At 36.8% G+C, this 19737-nt stretch overlaps 1 protein-coding gene across 1 annotated transcript; it reads right to left on the minus strand.

The window, feature by feature from the left end:
• Positions 1-7945: 7945 nt before the first annotated feature.
• Positions 7946-8899, minus strand: LOC120524547 (olfactory receptor 52E4-like). The gene has a single exon (XM_039746383.1). The coding sequence runs from the start codon at positions 8897-8899 to the stop codon at positions 7946-7948; it is 954 nt and encodes a 317-aa protein (XP_039602317.1).
• Between the last annotated feature and the right edge of the window lie 10838 nt (positions 8900-19737).

Genomic DNA, 19737 nt, shown 5'->3' on the forward strand with positions numbered 1-19737 from the left:
CATAAGCTTAAGACACATTTTGGCTGTAGCTAAATTAGTTTACTACCATCATTTATTTTTTGTAATCTAAAGAAAAACTCTATTATCCTAATTAATACACTGGTTTGGGAACCACTCTGTTTTAAGGTGACTCAAATGCAAATCTGAATATGTAATTAGGAGCATTATCAAGATGTAAAACTTCTATACTGTTTCTGTGTCCGGCTCTGTAATCATTGTAGATTTGAAATTGTCACACTTAACTCCATATTTTTGCTGTGTCTTAATCCAATATATTTTTGTTTAAAAGAATTCATTTCATGTAGGTGGGTTACTTTATTCTTTATAGGTTACTGTGTGTGTGTACGTGCATGTGGGTGTGTATGTGTGTGTGTGAAAGTACAAAGACAGTTTAAAATGAGACTGAAAATGCTCTGAACAAAGTTTTGCTTTCTGTGACTTTAATTAGTATGTGTGAAAAAAGTAATAGAGTAACACTTGACATAAAACAATTGGTTTGAAATAAATATCTTAAAGGTTAATCACAAGATGTTGTATGCATGAACTTAACATTTTAACCTTAGGTGCTGTCTACAGTTTTCTCATTAATATGTTTAAGTGTTTATGTAACCTGTTTTTTGTGTGCTGTTGGGAAAGATGGTTACTGTTTGTTGTGATATTTTTTGCATGATATCGCTCAAATAAAACTCGATACAATGGATGTTGTCATGGAAATAAAGCAGTTTCTGTATTTTCAACATCCACAACAAAGCTTTCAACCTATCTTGAGGAAGAGGTAAACAAATGGACTCCAGATTTTCAGAAACTTGCTGAGCGCTATTGTCGATATGGATAATTAAACAGCTTCTAAATAATTAGATTACTGTTAATCGGAAGCCAGTGTTCCATGTTACAGTGCAATTCAGTAGCTGTAATGAGGCAACTGAACTTTTAGTGGACCTGGTGAGATACAGTAAACTGAAAGTTGTATTTATAGTAAAAGCCTAGTGTACTAGGGTGTTGCACCATGTTAGCCATTATGGATGTAGTGAGACGTGAAGCAAAATGACATCTTTTATTGGCTAACTAAAAAGAATAGATAAAGAAGTTCATAAGTAATGCCCGGTCATACATTAAGACTCAAGGACATCTTACTGCAGAGGAACTCTTTTCATCTAAGATTTACTGTATTAAAATCTCAGATGAGACCACAGTTTTTAGTACAAAGATTAATTCTATAAAATCAGAACAGGGTATGCAGAGAGACTCAAAAACAAAAAATGGGACCTTCTTTGATGAACACAGTTGGCTTAATGTGGGAGGAAGATGGCAGTAATCTGACTTCAGCTTCAGAGAGCAATACCCATGGATTTTGCTGACAAAACATAAATATTAAGAGCTGCTTGTTCAATAAAGTCATGGAAGGGCAATACATTCTGGAGTAAGAGATACCTTAATGCAGAGCAAAGAACAATTTTGGAACAACTTAAGAGGCAAACAGCTAATCAATCAGGTTATAGGTATAGCATTTGTTGGCTGAAAAATAAAACCAGGGCAGCAAGTAACACCTCCCTTACCAAAAGAAAGAATTAGTGAATCACCATCCTTTGAAATCACTGGTGTGAACTTTGCAGGCCTGGTTTATCTCAAGATCAAAATCGGAACAAAAAAGACTTACATTGCCCTGGTGACCTGTGCTGTCACAAGAGCTGTACATTTAGAACTGGTGTCAGGTCTGGCCTCAGAGAGCTTTTTTTTGTAGCCCTGAGGAGATTTATAGTCAGAAGAGGACTATGTAAGGTCATATAATGCAGAGACCTTTAAGAGAACTAACCAAGACTTAAGAGATATTGTATGTGTAAATCAATGAAAAAAACCTGAATTCAATTAGTTGTTTCCACAGACGACCATCACCTGGAAGTTCATTGTGGAACAAGCTGTATGCTAACAAAGGTAGAAGCTGTGCTGAATTCTAGGCCTCTCGCATATCTGCATAATAAGCATGATGAACCCCAATTATTAACACCTGCGCCCTTCTTGGTCGGCAAAACAAGTACTTGCTAGCCATCAAAGACATCTTTATTAAACATTCAACCTGTGAAACTGAATAATAAGGAAATACTGTAGCTCAAAGACCAAAATACATGAAGAGGTGTACGACTAAATTTTGTGACCAATGGAGGAAAGAATATTTGATAAACTTAAAATCCACTCATCAGTGTGTTTTAAAGATCAGAGACACAGTGCTAATTCGAGAAGACAGGATCCCAAAATCTGAAAATTCAGAAGAGCTGAGAAACTTTCAAGGAAGAGATGAGCTTTTATAGTCAGGTATTGTCTATACTTCATCTGGGATTGTTTTGAGAAGACCCGTCCAACTAATTTATCCTTTAGAAATCAATGCTGAATAAATGATAAACACTTGTTCATTAGACAGGAAGGTTTTGTATCCTTATACAATACAAATATGCAGGTAGAAATATATGTATTAATGAATAGCAAACACTAAACTGTTACACAGGTTATTTATTCATTACAAATACATATGCGTGATTGTAAATTGTAGTTAGAACTGCATTACTCAGATGTCAAAAGAAAAAAGAAAGAAGTCAGAAAAAATGTTTGTGAGACTGATATGATGTTGTGAACTTGTTTATTGTTGTGTTATGCTAATTTACAATTAAACAGTACATCAGAAGTTCTATTTTTTCAACAGATACCATGGTGGTGCAGTGGATAGTAGTATTTATTTCTGGATTCAATATCCTGGGTTCAAAACATGTGCTTGGTGATTGTCCACTTGAAATTTGCACATTTCCTCAGTGTATGTGTGGGCTTTTCTCCAGGTAGTCCAGTTTTCCTGTTCATAAAGGTTGTTGGCTAATCTATTGGAATTGGACTCAAAGGGATTTCTACACAAGAAAGCACATATAAATTTTTCAGTAACACTGCTTAATGTTATGACAAAAAAATGTATTCTAAAATGGATGGCCGAATAACTGGGCAGTTCTTAACTTGCTAAAGTCCTTTAACTAATCATTAAAATTAAACCTCTCTGCATCACCGAATTGCACAATGGCTTAAAAATTTACAGTTGGGTTATTTATTTACTGCAATGATTATTTTTAATGTTCTGAATTTTAGTTAAGCAGTAAGGCTAAAAACAAACATAAATTAAACATTGCAGGCCAAACATTTTGGTAAGAACAATAAAGGGAGCTTTACCAATTCTTATCCATGTAATGTCAATAGGCCAGTGAGTGTCTACTGAAATTTGGTGTGTATTTAAAAGATAAGTGATCAAATTAATGAAAACATTTATTACAATTTTAATTATTTCTTTTAACTATTTAATTATATTCTAATTATCTTGTGTACTATTTATTGAAAGTTTTAATCTTTACAGACTAACCCTAACATAACCTTAACTATAACCACTTTTGTAAAAAAAATCTGAACGCGTATTTTTGAAGCTATTCTTCATGAAAGCGAAGCAGACCAGGAGATGAAACATCTTTCAAACCAGAAACAAGTCAAAACTGTAAAGACCAAGCACTAAAGACCAAAGCATGATTGGAAACCACAATCAAACTGAGAGAGACGGGAGAAACGGTACAATTGGAAACCTGAAGGTAAAGAAAAATTATGCGTTTTTGTTGGTAGTTGTGTGTCTGTGTGTGTGTGTGCATGCATGTGGGTGTGTGTTTAATATGAGGCGTCAATAAGACCATAAATCATATATATATATATATATATATATATATATATATATATATATATATATATATATATATATATATATATATATATATATATATATATATATATATATATATATATATATATAAAAGGCAAAGCCCTCACTGACTGACTGACTCATCACTAATTCTCCAACTTCCCGTGTAGGTAGAAGGCTGAAATTTGGCAGGCTCATTCCTTACAAAAGTTGGGCAGGTTTCATTTCGAAATTCTACGCATAATGGTCATAACTAGAAGCTATTTTTCTCCATTTACTGTAATGGAGTTGAGCTCGAAAGCCGTGGGGGGCGGAGTTGTGTGACATCATCACGCCTCTCACGTAATCACGCATTACGTAGAAAACCAGGAAGAGCTACAAAAAGCTCTAAAGAAAACATGCATTATATAATTAAGAATGCAGCGAAACAATTAGAAGCGAGCGAGTGACATATAAAACCATATTCAGCTGCTCACGTGAACTGACGCAGTGTGCAGACAAAAAGCAACAGTTCCAAAGAGTGCTGAACAAAAACCGAATTACACTGCTATGCTCAAATAGACAAACCACACGCCATGGCACAATAGTAGAGCCTTCGCCTCTAGCGTCGACGTCCAAGGCTCGATTCCTGAGAGGGGATGCACTAAGTATGTACGCGCGCTTCTCGATCCATTTCAGCCTCGCATCCCCTTGGTTTGAGACGTATGAAAAAATATGCGGTTAACGCAGAAAAACAGATCAGCAATTGAAGCTTCATGAATAATGGATACTTTATTCACGATCAATGATTGTTTTGGTAAAGCCATACTCAGTGTATTCATTAGATGAACGGTAAAAAAGTAAGAGCGAGGGGAGGATGACTCATTGAGGCATGCAGGCTGTAGTGCGCGTCAACTCTATCTGAATTGTGCGATCACATTCGAAAAAATATTTCTTTTCAAGTTCTATTTAGTCCATATGTGTCAAACTCAAGGCCCACGGGCCACATCCGGCCCGGCGTGTAATTATATCCGGCCCGCGATATTATTTTATATACTATATTATTGTTATTAATGGCCCGGGGATATGAAGCGCTGGTAACACAATAAACTACAGATCCCATAATACAGCGCTTCAGCTGCCTTGCCGAACACTTACCGCATTAATCAAGTCTAGCTTATGATGCTGCAAGTTATTGCGAAGCTAGCCCACACGATGACAAAGAGAAAAGGTGATTCTCAACATAGAGCCTTTAAAAACCGATGGGAGGCTGAGTATATGTTTACTGACATTGCCAGTAAACCAGTGTGTGTCTCATTTGTGGAGCTAATGTGGCTGTAATTACAGAATTTAATCTAAGATGGCACTATGAGACAAAACATCAAGATAACCTGAAAGACCTGAATGCAATGCACAAGATGCAGAAAGCAGAAGAGGTAAAGAAGAATCTGACACTTCAGCAGACGTTTTTACCCGTGCAAAATCACAAAGTGATTTCAAGTGAAGCTACTTTTATGGGAGACACAAATGCACCAGTGCAACTTGCCCCACTTTCCCTGTTGCCAAGTAATGTTGAACCAAGTCGACACAACGGTGTTCCCAAATACGCACTTTGCTGATAAACTGAGCGCACTGCGCACTGAGTTCGCACGGCGCTTTGGTGACTTTGAAGAACAAAAAAAGAATTTTGAGTTGTTTCGCAACCCATTTGCCGTCGATGTGGAAACTGCACCTGTGCAGATTCAGATGGAGGTGATTGAGCTGCAGTGTAATGGCACACTGAAGGAAAAGTACGATACCGCACAGCCCGCACAGTTTATTCACTCCATTCCTGCACAAATGCTCCAGCTCCGTCTACATGCGGCTCGAACCTTGTGTATGTTTGGTACCACATATCTGTGTGAGACGCTCTTCTCAGTCATGAAGACTAACAAAACAGCACACAGGAGTCGCTTCACTGATGAGCACCTGCAGTCCATCCTGAGAATCTCCACAACACAGAACCTCACACCAAACATAAACGAACTTGTTGCCAAAAAAAGATGCCACGCGTCCAAATCTGATAAAATGACATATGAGCAAAGACAACTGAATGATTTGATTTGTTATTGCTGAAAAGAACACATTTTATTTATATTTCCAGGTTTTGTTATGCACCATGTTCATATTTTAATTTGTATACTTTTGACAGGATATATTTTTATGGAGAGCAAAATCTTTTGGGATATTTAAAATTTAAGTTTTTTATATAAAATTACATAAGAGTAAAGAAATTTGAATGTTTGTTCTTTTAACATTTACTTTTTTTCTAACTTGTATAATTTAGACAGGATATATTTTTATGGAAAGCAAAATATTATAAGTTATTTAAGGTTTGAGTTGATTTATTCCGGAATAATATTCTGTCGACTAAACAAAAATTCCTTCTATTTAAAATTTAAATAGAACTTGAACAGAAACGATAGTTGATAATATCCAGGCAGACTTGCACGTAAGAGCAGGAGTCATCCGTTTTAACAAGCAGCGTATTGCACTGATACGAAATAGCCTGCCCATTTAATTATTTAGGAATGGATAAATAAATTAAGATTTTGTACAAATAATGTTTTTCATTTTTCTTCCTTCATGGATTCTGGCACCCCCAGCAACAGTTGCTCGCATCCCAAAGACTGTATATATATATATATGTGTGTGTGTGTGTGTATATGTAGATATGTATGTATATATATGTTTATATGTGTGTGTGTGTATATGTATATATGTAGATACAGTATGTATATATATGTTTATATGTGTGTGTATATGTATATATTTATGTATATATGTATATATGTGGATGTATGTGTATATATATATGTGTGTGTGTGTGTATATATATATATGACAGAAACAGTGACAAAACAATTACATTGACAATCATGTTACGTTATTTTCAAAATGTTTCCTTTTCTTTTTCATTACTTCTTTAACACACTACTTCTCCGCTGCGAAGTGTGGGTATTTTGCTATATATCATATATATCAGTCAGTCATTATCCAACCCACTATATCCTAACACAGGTCCACTGGAGCCAATCCCAGCCAACACAGGAACAAATCCCGGGCAAGGCGCCAGCCCACAGCAGGGCATACACACACACCCCAAGCACAATTTAGGATCTCATGTCTTTGGATTGTGGGAGGAAACCCACGCAGACATGGGGAGAACATGCAAACTCAACGCAGGGAGGACCCTGGAAGTGAACCCGGGTCTCCTTACTACTATAATAAGCATAATTTTTAAATTAAATTATTTTTTTGAATAATTACTCACTAAATTCAGGAAACATATAAATGTAAAGAATCCACACAGAAGTGCTAAACAAAAATCAACCCAAATTCCCTTAATATATTGTTCAAAAATATTGTAAGAAAGAAAAAAAATCTCAGAGTGCAGAATTCATAACATTAGCAAAGTAGAAAGCTTTAGACTGTGCAGTATTTTAATAATTTTTCCTAAACAGTTCCAAAAGGGCATTCATTTATTCCAGTGAATTCAATGAAAACTAAACCTTGCATCAACACTGAAATCAAATCTTTTGATTTTATTTGTAGAAACTATTATCACTAAACCGTCCAGTCTTCTTTACCTGATCTGGGACTGATAAACACAATCATAACTGTCCAACAGTGAATAACTGAGCACTGCAGTCATATACAACCAATTTTTTGAAATATGTGTAATGCTTATTACTAAAAATATATATAGCAGAATATAACATTAAAATATGTATTCTTTATGTGCTGAAAAGCAAAACTGGTTTTATGAATTTTTGCCTTTATTAGGTTACTTAATTAGGTTATTAGGTTATTTAATTTGCCTCATACACTAGGTTTTATTTTTGTCTATCCTATAGCTTTTCATGGTAATGTGTAAATTATGTGGTCTCTCACTTACCAGAAATTATAACATATACAAATAATAATAATTTGCTATAAATGACGTCCTTGCCTTTGAAGTTTTAAAGTATGAATTTATAAATGAGAATCAGTCGTTTTACCTTTGTGGGACACAGCGAATGTAGTTTTTTCATAGAGAGTAAGTTACCACATGCACTTAGAAATGCTAAAAATACGTTTATGCTGAACTTTAAAATGTGTTCTGAGGAAATTAGCAATACTTTTGTAAATAAGCAAACTAAATGTAAACCCTTAGGTTTCATTTACGTAAGGTGCATGATTTATCTTTAATAATCTTTAATTATTTAAATGCTAAGTTTTAGACTTAATCTTTTTCCCAAAAAGGTGCTTCAGGAAACCTTCCCGTATTTCTTTAGTTCTTACACCGTAGATCACTGGATTTAACATCGGCGGCACCAAAATATACAACACAGTAAACGTAATATGAACATGAGCAGCAACACTTTGACCAAATCTGTATGTGATAAAAGAAAATAACATGGTTGTATAGAAATAAAGTATAACAAGTAAATGTGAACCACAAGTATTGAACGCCTTGAGACGAGCTGTTTTTGATGCCAATTTTAGTACAGCTCTCATGATCATTACATAGGTGAAAATAATAAAAAATAGATCCGTACCAATTATAAAGAATGCAACAGCAAGTCCGTAATAACTGTTAAGAGTAATGTCTGCACATGCCAGTTTGACTACAGCCATATGGTCACAGAAGCAATGAGAGATGAGCGTGGATGAACAGAAAGGCAGTCGGGAAGCTAAGAGAGGAGCCACGCCCGTTAATATAAAGCCCCTCACGAAAAGTACTGCAACAATTTTAACAATATATGCATTTGTAAATATCGTAGTGTAACGCAAAGGGTTGTATATCGCAACATAGCGGTCGTATGCCATAACTGCTAATGTCGAGGATTCTAACGATGATAGGAAGTGAATCAAAAACATTTGAACAAAACAAGCTTGAAAAGAAATCACGTTAGCTCGGAGCCAGAACATCTGCAACATTTTAGGAATTGTAGAAGTGCATAGACCTAAATCGATCAGTGCCAGAACACAAAGAAAGGCAAACATCGGGGTGTGGAGACTTTCTTCAAGTTTAACTACGCATAATATTATAATATTGCCCACAACTGCTACAGAGTACATAACAAGGAATGGAACAGACAACCATACATGATATGCCTCTAATCCTGGAAATCCCATCAAAACAAAGTCTGGAGTAGCAAATGATAAATTTGTGGGAGGCATTGCTTTCCTTCCTGGAAATAAGAAAAAAAAAAAACATATTGAAGTGAAACCTTAAATATTAATAGAAAAAAGTAATAGTGTAATAGAATATCCGAATGACGACAAATTACCTTTTTTTCTTAAGAATTAAGTTTTCAACACAAACATTAAAAAACTAAACATAATTATCCTCACGTAATCAAATTATCGGCAGCGCTTTGTGGACGGGGCCAGTCAACCGCCATGCTAACTCACTCACCCTAATGTCTATAATAATCCCTGCAGGTGATCCTTATATGATATGTACCGCTCAGTGTTTCCTTTCGTCGGATTGCATACGCTAATTGAAAGCCATTAAATCTTCTCTTACTTTAACACGGCGGGGTATCATTAAAGGTGAAGGCACACTTTACGAAATGAAGGGACTTCGTCGATTCTGCTTGCATGCTTTACTACTACCATACAAGCTGCTATATATGTATTTACTATATGAGAAGCATATAGTTTCATCCTTTATAATGCTGCGTTCTCTGTGGAATTAATTTAGCGGCTGCCATGACTAAACTTCCAAGGAACGTCAGCTAATGAGATTTATTGTTTAATCTTAATAAACACGTGTCGCTTATTTTCAGTAATGTACAGTACATTTGTTTGTTAAATTCATTCTGCTGCTGTTATGTGATATAGTTTAGTTGTGTAAAATAAAGGGAAGTTCTTCCATCCAATAAAAGAAACTTTTTAATATCATATGTATGTTAAAAGTTACAGGAACAAGTCATGTTCCTGCCATTTTACTCAAAGGTATAGACTGCTGTATGTTTCTTATACATTTTGTGTGTTTGTTTTTTTTAACAAATAATAACAAGCTAGGCTTCTGTGTGGTAGTTTCCAAATTAAGATGTTATAGAACGTGCCATTTGGTCAAATTTTACAGCTGGTATTTTTGATTTATCTATTAGAAATATAAAAAAGTTAGACTGAGGATAAAAGGCAAATGTTTTACTAAAATAAAACTAATGAAAAATCTCAGTTTTTTTTAGCACCATGTTAATTAAAATGCTAATTTTAACCTAATAATATTTTATTATAAACTAAAGAAAAGTCTGCCAGGTTCTTGGTATTATGCTTGTTAATGTGAAGGAGTTTTATTATTATTATTTGAAGGAATTTTATTATTATTTATATTAAAGTATGAAATTTATTAAAATTTATATAGTTAATAGTCCATGCTCCCAAAATACCTTGTCATTATAACTACTTTCTCTAAAGGCAGGGAGCAAAGAAAAAAAAAAAGTTTTCCCTGCAAGTTGGAGGACCTGCTTACAGGACTGTTGCACAAGGTGACTCAAAAAAAGTAACTATATGAACTATGTAACATTTTTCGATAAAAGATAATACCCCAACTTGCCACAAGACCCATTGTGTCAAATATTCTAACATGAAGTGTAAAAGAAAAAACAAATAAAAAATAAAGAACTACTAAAGAACATCTATGTTAGGTAAAATGACCAGTGGGGGCTGGCCAGTTTTTTTGGCCTGGAATTAATGTTCCCTCTAAGGAATGGCCTGGCACATGTGCTGTGTGAGGAACAAGTTCTAAAATCTAAATTGGTATTAGCAATGTGTGTCTTTATATAGCACAAAAAATTGTCACACGTTATTATTTACTGTATTGCACATTCAATGCTAAATACAGTATATTGAAAAATAAACTGAATTGATACTTTTTTTTATAAAATAAATTTTTACTGACTATTCAAAAAGTTTCTCTTCTGACCTTTTCTGTCCTTCATATGTTATACAATCTATGAACATAAACAGACTGCATAGAATTTAAATAGTTTAATTCTTATTAAGGTTTTCAAATGGTCAGCAAGAAATGATTTCTAGATTTTGATTCTATAGTGTTCATTAGACTAAATCCTATTTCACTGTCAGCACTCAAGGCATAAAATGTGTCACAAATGTCCAAAAGTGAATATAACTCCTTGTAGTCATCCTGTTGTCTAGTAAATGTAACTATATCTGAAATGTCTTTAAAATTCCAATTGCAAATTAGTATCTTGAACCTTGTTTAATGGTTTGATGCAATTGAACCTACCTCTGTAGCTTTAACAAGTTTTTGTGTTCTTAACAGATTACTTATCAGGTTTCCTTCCAAGGCATTATCTATACGTAGGTCTGTGACGATATAGATCTTGCTCCATGTTTCCATCTCTCCTTTGGCAGCCCTTTGAACCCGACACTGCTGGTAATGCAACTGGATGAGCTGGACAATGAGGACACCAAACAAAGCAAGGGGAAGGTGCAAAGTTCAAACAGTGCTTTTATTAAAATGAACAAAACAAATCCAAAGGGTTCAAAACAAGTGCAGTGCTTCTAAAAGTCAATCAATAAATAATCCATTAAAAACAGACCGAAAATGTTTTCAGGAGGAGGCGATGAAGCTTGCCTGTGGAGGAGGAGTAGAAGAAGAAGAAGAAGAATAGGGAGAAGAGAGGGAGATAAGGAGGAAGGAGAAAAAAAGTGCTGTGGTGCATTGTACCTTTGGTTCTTAATTTTACTGTGCATTCCTGTGGGGATCGAAGGAAAGTGCTTCCCAATGTAAATAATAAACGTCTGTGTGCAGACACTTGTGCCTGTTGTGTTGGGTGTTTGGGGAGCTGTGCGCCCCCGGGTCTTCACAAGTGGCATCCCAGATGGGACTTCCTGGCTGTCTATAGGCAGGAGACTTGTTTATAAAAATTTGTTGTCGGCCAACACTGACACACAGAGCAAAGTGCGCACATAATATGCAGACTGCTCAAAGAAGTGGACCGAAATGCCGCTCCCACCCATTATGGAAAAAAGAGGACCCAGATGAGCGCTAAGGAAGTCAGGAGTCAAGTAGGTGGCATCGCCATTGAAAAGGAGCTCAGTGTGGGAAGTGAGAAGTTCAACGGCAGAGTACTGGGAGATGCAGTGTTGGTGAAGTTAAGGTATGTCAAGTGCCTGGGAAAATTTTATATCCTTACCTCCTAGAGGAAGAAAGCCCAAATGCCTAGCTGTGGCTGATGTACGTCTCCGAAGAGGACAATGCCCATGTGGGTTCAGAAGACTTGTCTGACAGCGGCCTCACCACGCTTCTTGCAAAAGAGGGATGCAATGACCGCCCCAAAGACATATGGGATGAAAAGGTCAGATGCTGGTCCTTTACATTTCCTAGATCCTCGTCTGACAGGCAGGACTCTGCAACAGGAGGAGGAGGTAGTGGTGAGTGTCTGAACCACACTCCACAGAACAGGTAAGGAGTCATGGGGGTGGGTAAGGTGTCTGCCAGTGAAGTGAGGCAAGCACATCCCATCTGGCTTGTTGCCAACTCTCAGAACTCCAATTCCTTTGACCTTCCAGAGCGCCCAACTGAGCATGTATTGGAGAGGCCCATGTCACCTGGATAGCGGCCGGCGGGGAGGGAAGACCAAAGCATGAGTCCTCCACCAAACGAAATATTTGTGTCTGTGATGCTAGAGGGTGCACTCTTTATTACAGTTACTTTGAGCAAAATTATCTGAGGTTTGGAGACGACAGCCAAAACTCCGCTGAAGATGGTGGACTAGTATCTAAGTTGGCTCGGCACAGGACGCTCCACCTCAGTAGATGTGGCAATATTTCACCTGTACCGTACAAAATACGGGAACCTAATGCAAATTAACCCAGGATGGTTCTGAATGGTGTTGAGTAGGAGGGGTTCCAGCAATTGACTAGGTCGTGATGAATGATCACCCGGCGGGGAATGAGAGGGACTGGCTCGGTAATGCCAACACCAGAAACCCTTACCTGGCGACAGTTACATGCAAGACAAAGGGGTGCAGACAGTGTTGAGTCTTTCTTATTCCGGCAGAGAGACGCAGACCATCATTGCACCCCAGAATAGAAAGGGGAACCACAAGAAAAAGAATGGCTCCCCTAACATGGTAACACATGAGTTTGTGTGCTCACGTGCATCAGAAGGTCCTGCTTTGCAGGAGCAGACCAATGAGGATTTCTCAGCTGAGATACTTGTTGGTGGAAGTCAATCCTCATTTTTTACTGCCTTAAAAGCATTGAGCTCCAAGATGTTATAGGAACACCATTCTACAAGACAGTCCACCACTCTTTGATAGGAAAACACATTATTTTTAGAAATGAGACCCACTACAGTGGTGTCATCTGCAAACTTCAGGATTGTTACAGATTTGTCCATGGATCTACAGTTATTTGTATGAAGTAAAAACAGAAGAGGTGAAAGAACACAGCCTGAGGAGAGCCTATGCTAATTGGCATTGGATTCGACAAATGGGGGCCCAGTCTCACATACTGCTTCCTACCTGTCAGGAAACTCATAATCCACCTGGCAGACACCATAGGGTAAAATGGTATTGTAGGCTGAGCAGAAATCCACAAACAAGAACCTCACGTAGGTCTTAGGCAAGTCCAGGAGCTGAAGAATGCAGTGGAGGCAAAAATTAACTATGTCCTCCACTGAGCGATTTGCCCTATAAGCGACTAAAGTGGATCAAGGAGAGGGGCAGTGATGGACTTTAAGTAGGAAGGCATGAGACATTCAAATACTTTCATAACCACGGAGGTCAAAGCGATTGGCCTACAGTCATTAAGTTGACAGATTTCATTTTTTGGGAACTGTTACACTACGATAGAATACAATTTATTTTTTGTATAGCCCAAAATCACACAAGAAGTGCCGCAATGGGCTTTAACAGGCCCTGCCTCTTGACAGCCCCCCAGCCTTGATTCTCTAAGAAGACAAGAAAAAACTCCCGAAAAAAAACCTTGTATGGAAAAAATGGAAAAAACCTTGGGAAAGGCAGTTCAAAGAGAGACCCCTTTCCAGGTAGGTTGGGCATTCAGTGGGTGTCAAATACAAGGGGGTCAGTATGGAGCAGAATTTAACAGTAGATAATATCACATAATATGATTTGGATTTGTTTAGAGTCCTGGAGACCTCATCCATAAACCTGCCTCCCCTATTGGCCATTCCACAAATGAACAGTGCTGGGCCAGCCAATTCGATGAAAGGACCCCTCTACCCCACGATACCTGCAGTACTCCATTATGGATGACTTTACCTTAGGCAGCGAAAACAACTTGGCAGGTGGACCATGGCACCAAGTGCCACATTTGTGTACCGAGAAGAAAAACAGAATAGGTGAAGCTTAGTAAAAAATTATAACTATTATGTTATGTATGTTTTAGTGCTAATGACTAACAACAGAGATGCAGTATTACAGTTAATCAGCAGCTCAAGTCAGAATATGCTAAACTGAAGTAGTGAGTCTTCAGCTGGGATTTAAAAGCTAAGACCGAAGGGGCATCTCTTATAGTAGCAGGCAGACCATTCCATAGTTTAGGGGCCCTGTAACTAAAAGCTCGACCTCCCACTGTTATTTTATAAATCCTTGGAATCAGGCCGGCCGGCATCTTGAGATCTTAATGTGCGCTCTGCTTTGTAAGTCATGATAAGTTCAGACAAGTAAGCCGGACCTTGGGCATTTAATGCTTTACAGTAATCCCTCCTCAATCGTGGGGGTAACATTCCAGAACTCCCCGCGATAGGTGAAAATCTGCGAAGTAGAAACTATATGTTTGTATGGTTATTTTTATATATTTTAAGTCCTTATGAACTCTCCCACACTGTTTATAAATATTTCCTGCACAGTTATACAGCATAAACCCTTTGCATTCTCTTAGATATTAGGTCAGATTCATTGAAATTATGTATGTAAACACACTGTTTATATACAGTAAAACTTAAATATTATTTTAAAGATATCGAGTGTCTCCTATATCACATATGTTACAGCTATTACGACAGACAGGCCACCAGCAATAAATACATACAATAAATACATACAATGCAAGAAAAATTGTATACAGTAAAATGTGCGTACAGTGACACTAAACGTACATACATGTACTAAGTACTGTAAGTAGAAAATTAATTATGGTTACTCACCAACAATGACACGATGACTTGTCCGATAACAATGAGTTTAATTTTCCTGAACAACAAAGGAGAGTGCTACAACTCTTCTAAAGGAGCCTCTTCAGGCGACTGTGTAGCACCGCCGCTGTTCTTCTTCTGGCAGTCTTCAATCCCAATCCCTAAAGCAGATTCCATCCAGACTACTGCCTTATTACATCCACTTACAACTCGTTTTGCACCCTGGTTAAAAGGACACTGCAGCCGTAGATCTTATATTCCTTTCCTACTTTTTAAATAAAAAAAATCATAGCCTCATTGAAGCAGTAGCAGGAGCAGATCGTTTTGAAGCCATAATGAAGGTCTTGACTATGCACAAAGATAAACACAAAAGAGCACAAAAGTTAACTCTTTACACAGCGAAACACGTTGATGCTTAATGAGCGAGACAAGACTTCCTGGTTAACGCCACGGAATCGAATTCGGCGCTCCATCACTGAGCCATTCAGCACACAGGAACTTAACTGCGTGCTCTGATTGGTTAGCTTCTCAGCCATCCGCCAATAGTGTCCCTTGTATGAAATCAACTGGGCAAACCAACTGAGGAAGCATGTATAGGAAGTAAAAAGACCCATTGTCCGCAGAACCCGCGAAGCAGCGAAAAATCCGTGTTTTATATTTAGATATGCTTACATAAAAAATCTGCGATAGAGTGAAGCCACGAAAGTCGAACCGCGATATAGCGAGGGATTACTGTATATGTTAAAAGGAGGATTTTGAAATCTGCCCTAAACTAGGACTGGAGCTATGTGACTATATTTTCTTTTTGTCTTTGGATTAGCTGGAGGCTGTATAAAGAATAGTTTGAACATCCAGTGAACACTGCATTGCAGTAGTTAATCCTACTAGAAATAAATGCATGAATTAATTTCTTAGAATCCTGTTTATTTAGAAAGCGCCTTCATTTCCCAACATTTTTAAGATGGAAGAAACATTATTTGGACAACTTTGTAATATGCACTTTAAATGACATGCTAGAGTCAAAAATAACTCCTAGATTGCGGGCTGATTCAGCAAAATTAACAGTAATTCCAATTGAGCTTAAATATTGACAAAATATTGTTGTGATCAGCGTCATTCCTTCAACAATTAACATCTGTTTTATCTGTGTTTAAAGACAAGTAGTTCTCATCCATTCACTCCTTTAATTCACTAACACAACTACTTAAAGACAACATTGAAGAAACTTCATTTGATCTAAATGAAAGGTATAACTGGGCGTCATCAGCATACGAGTGAAAATTAACATGATGTTTCCTAATGATAGATCCCAGTGGAAGCATCTAAAGTGAAAACAGTAAAGGTCCCAGTACTGAGCCCTGCAGGACACCATATCTTACTTCTGTGCATAATGATGGAGTACTGTCAGCACACTTCTGTACATATTGGAATCGATTTGATAAATAACTAAACCAAGCGAGCACAGTGCCTGTAAGCCCAACATTATTTTCTAGCCTATGCAGTAAAATAGAATGGTCAATGGTGTCAAAAGCTGCGCGTAAGTCTAACAACATAATTATAGTTAAGTTTCCTTCATCAGAGGATATCAGAATGTCATTTACAACCCGCATTAGTACCGTTTCTGTACTATGATCAGTGCGGAAACCAGACTATAATCTATACTAATAAAAGGCAAAGCCCTCACTGACTGACTGACTGACTGACTCACTCACTCACTCACTCACTCACTCACTCACTCACTCACTCACTGACTCATCACTAATTCTCCAAGTTCCCGTGTGGGTAGAAGGCTGAAATTTGGCAGGCTCATTCCTCACAGCTTACTTACAAAAGTTGGGCAGGTTTCATTTCGAAATTCTACGTGTAATGGTCATAACTGGAAGGTATTTTTCTCCATTTACTGTAATGGAGTTGAGCTCGAAAGCCATGGGGGGGCGGAGTTTCATGTGACATCATCACGCCTCACACGTAATCACGTGAACTGACTATCAACGCAGTGCGTAGAAAACCAGGAAGACCTAAAAAAAACGCTGAAGAAAACATGCATTATATAATTGAGAAGGCAACGAAACAATAAGAAGCGAACGACTGACATATACAACCATATTCATGAGTGCTGCCACTTCGGAAACAAAGCACGGTGTAAACCTAAACTTTAAATTAAGTTCATAGACAGGCTGCCGCTGGCGTTTGTAATTTACTGCCTGCCCATATAAGGCCGTCCATCAGCGGCAATCCAATAGAAACACTGCCGCTAAATATTCACGCGTGAAGGACTGTGCTTATGCAGAGGAAGATGAGATGGTCAGGGTGGTGTTTGGCACAAACTCAGCGAAACTGTGAGAGAAACTTTTAAGCGCCGGGTCTTAGCTGACATTACATACAGCCATGGACATCACACGAGATGGCACCAGCACAGCTGGGAACCTTTGATACAAGAACACCAAGCGGCTCACGTGAACTGACGCAGTGCACAGACAAAAAGCAACAGTTCAAAAGAGTGCTGAACAAAAACTAGAATTACAGAATTGAGAAGGCAGCAAAAAAATATGAAGCGTCTGATACATACAAGCATATTCATAAGTGCAGCTATTGTGGAAACAAAGCACACGGTGGAAAAAGTCAATGTCCCGCTAAAGGAAGACAGTGTTAAAAAAAAAAACCCATGCATGCAGTGTGTCACATCTCAGATAAAGAGGAAGACGAGCTGTTTATTGATGCAGTAAGAAACGAATCGATGAATGAAACCTCTTATCTTTACAACGATTGACGAACACGGAATGTAACTTGAACACAACACATCATACAAATACGACCCTGATTGAAAGAAATAATGATAATCAAATCCTTGATGACAGCAACACTCAATAACACTCACAAAACAATTACTGTATATTGACATTCATGTTACGTTATTTTTAAAATGTTCCCTTTTTTTTTCATAACTTCTTTAACACACTACTTCTCCGCTGCAAATATATATATATATATATATCCCAATCTACATACTCTCAAATAGACAAGCCACACACCGTGGCGCAATTGTAGAGACTTTGCCTCTAGCGCCGAGGTTCGATTCCCGAGAGGGGATGCACTGAGTATGTACGCGTGCTTGCCGATTCATTTTACCCTCGCATCTCCTTGGTTTGGGACATATGAAAAAATATGCGGTTAACACAGAATCATGTTACGTTATTTTTTAAAATATTTCCTTTTCTTAACACAAGCACAGCTGAGAAGCTTCGATGCATGTACTCCATAACGCGTTAAAAAAAATAAACGCATTTAATCACATTTCAATTCCAAGCAAAGGGGAACTTTTGTCAATGCATAATTTACTAGTACATCGATTACATTGATGCACACATCACAGCTACAAAAATGTTAGAGTCGGAATAAAGCGCGTTCCTACGACTGATCGGAGGAAAATTTCATTTCAAACGACTACCCGAGCGAAGCCTTGATAAAAGCATGGTTTTGTGCACACTGAAAAGCAAGCAAAATTAGATGCATTACAGAAAGCGGACTTTGTGGCTCTTACTGGGGATCATTGGACTTCTAATTCTAATTACATCTAATTACAAAATGTTAAATGATCACACTGTTTTAGCCTAATGTACAAAATAATTTTGGCTAAGGTTACTCAGAGTTTAAAGATTAAGTTGGTCAAATTACCTTTTATGTTTCTACCTTATTTTTTTAAGTAGAAAAAGTGCACTTTATGTTGACATTTTGGTTATTATTATTTAAAGACAATACCATTCTGAAAATGTACTTAAAGTACTTAAACTACCACTTTATTTTTAAGTCTGCCCAATTTTAACCAGGGATGATATTTTTGTTTCTGTTTTCAATTCAAATGCAGTTTAAAACCATTTTTTTTAAGAAATTAAAACAGCTTGAGTTTACAATATTCATGTCCATGTCTATTATTTGATTCTGTCGCCCACTAAAACCCTTTTAAATAAAAAAAAAAACATTTGCGATTTGGGGCAAATTTACGTGTGCGATTACAAACGATTAATCAAGATTAATTCTTACACAGCCTCTAATTAATTGGATTAATTTTTTTAATCGAATCCCACCCCTAATATATATATGTAGATTTGTATATATATGTGTATATACAGTATATATGTAGATATGTATATGTGTATATATGTGTGTATATATGTGTATATATATGTATGTGTGTATATATATATATATATATGATGTGTATATATATGTTTATATATGTGTGTGTGTGTGTTTTGTGTGTATATATATAAATATACTAGCAAAATACCAGCTTCATAGGAGAAGTAGTGTGTTAAAGAAGCAATGAAAAAGAAAAGGAAACATTTTGAAAATAACGTAACATGATTGTCAATGTAATTGTTTTGTCACTGTTGTGAGTGATGAGTGTTGTTGTTTATTTATATATATATATATATATATATATATATATTTACACACAAACACATAAACATATATATATACATATCTATACATATACACATATATATACACATATATACATACATATATATCTACATATATACACATACATATGCATACACACATACATACATACACACAAATACATATATATATATACATACATACACACACACATATATAAACATATATATACATATACATACATATCTACATATATACACACACAGCTATTTCAGATCAGTGCAATACGCTGCTTGTTAAAACGGATGACTCCGCTCTTACGTGCAAGTCTGCGTGGATATTATGAACTATCGTATTTGTTCAAGTTCTATTTAAATTTTAAATAGAAGGAATTTTTATTTAGTCGACAGAAATATCTTTGGTAGGAATGGTAAAAACAGACAGGAATATTATTCGTGAATAAATCAACTCAAAC

Source organism: Polypterus senegalus, chromosome 2 (assembly GCF_016835505.1).
Source record: "Polypterus senegalus isolate Bchr_013 chromosome 2, ASM1683550v1, whole genome shotgun sequence".
In the NCBI taxonomy this organism is placed as follows: domain Eukaryota; kingdom Metazoa; phylum Chordata; class Cladistia; order Polypteriformes; family Polypteridae; genus Polypterus; species Polypterus senegalus.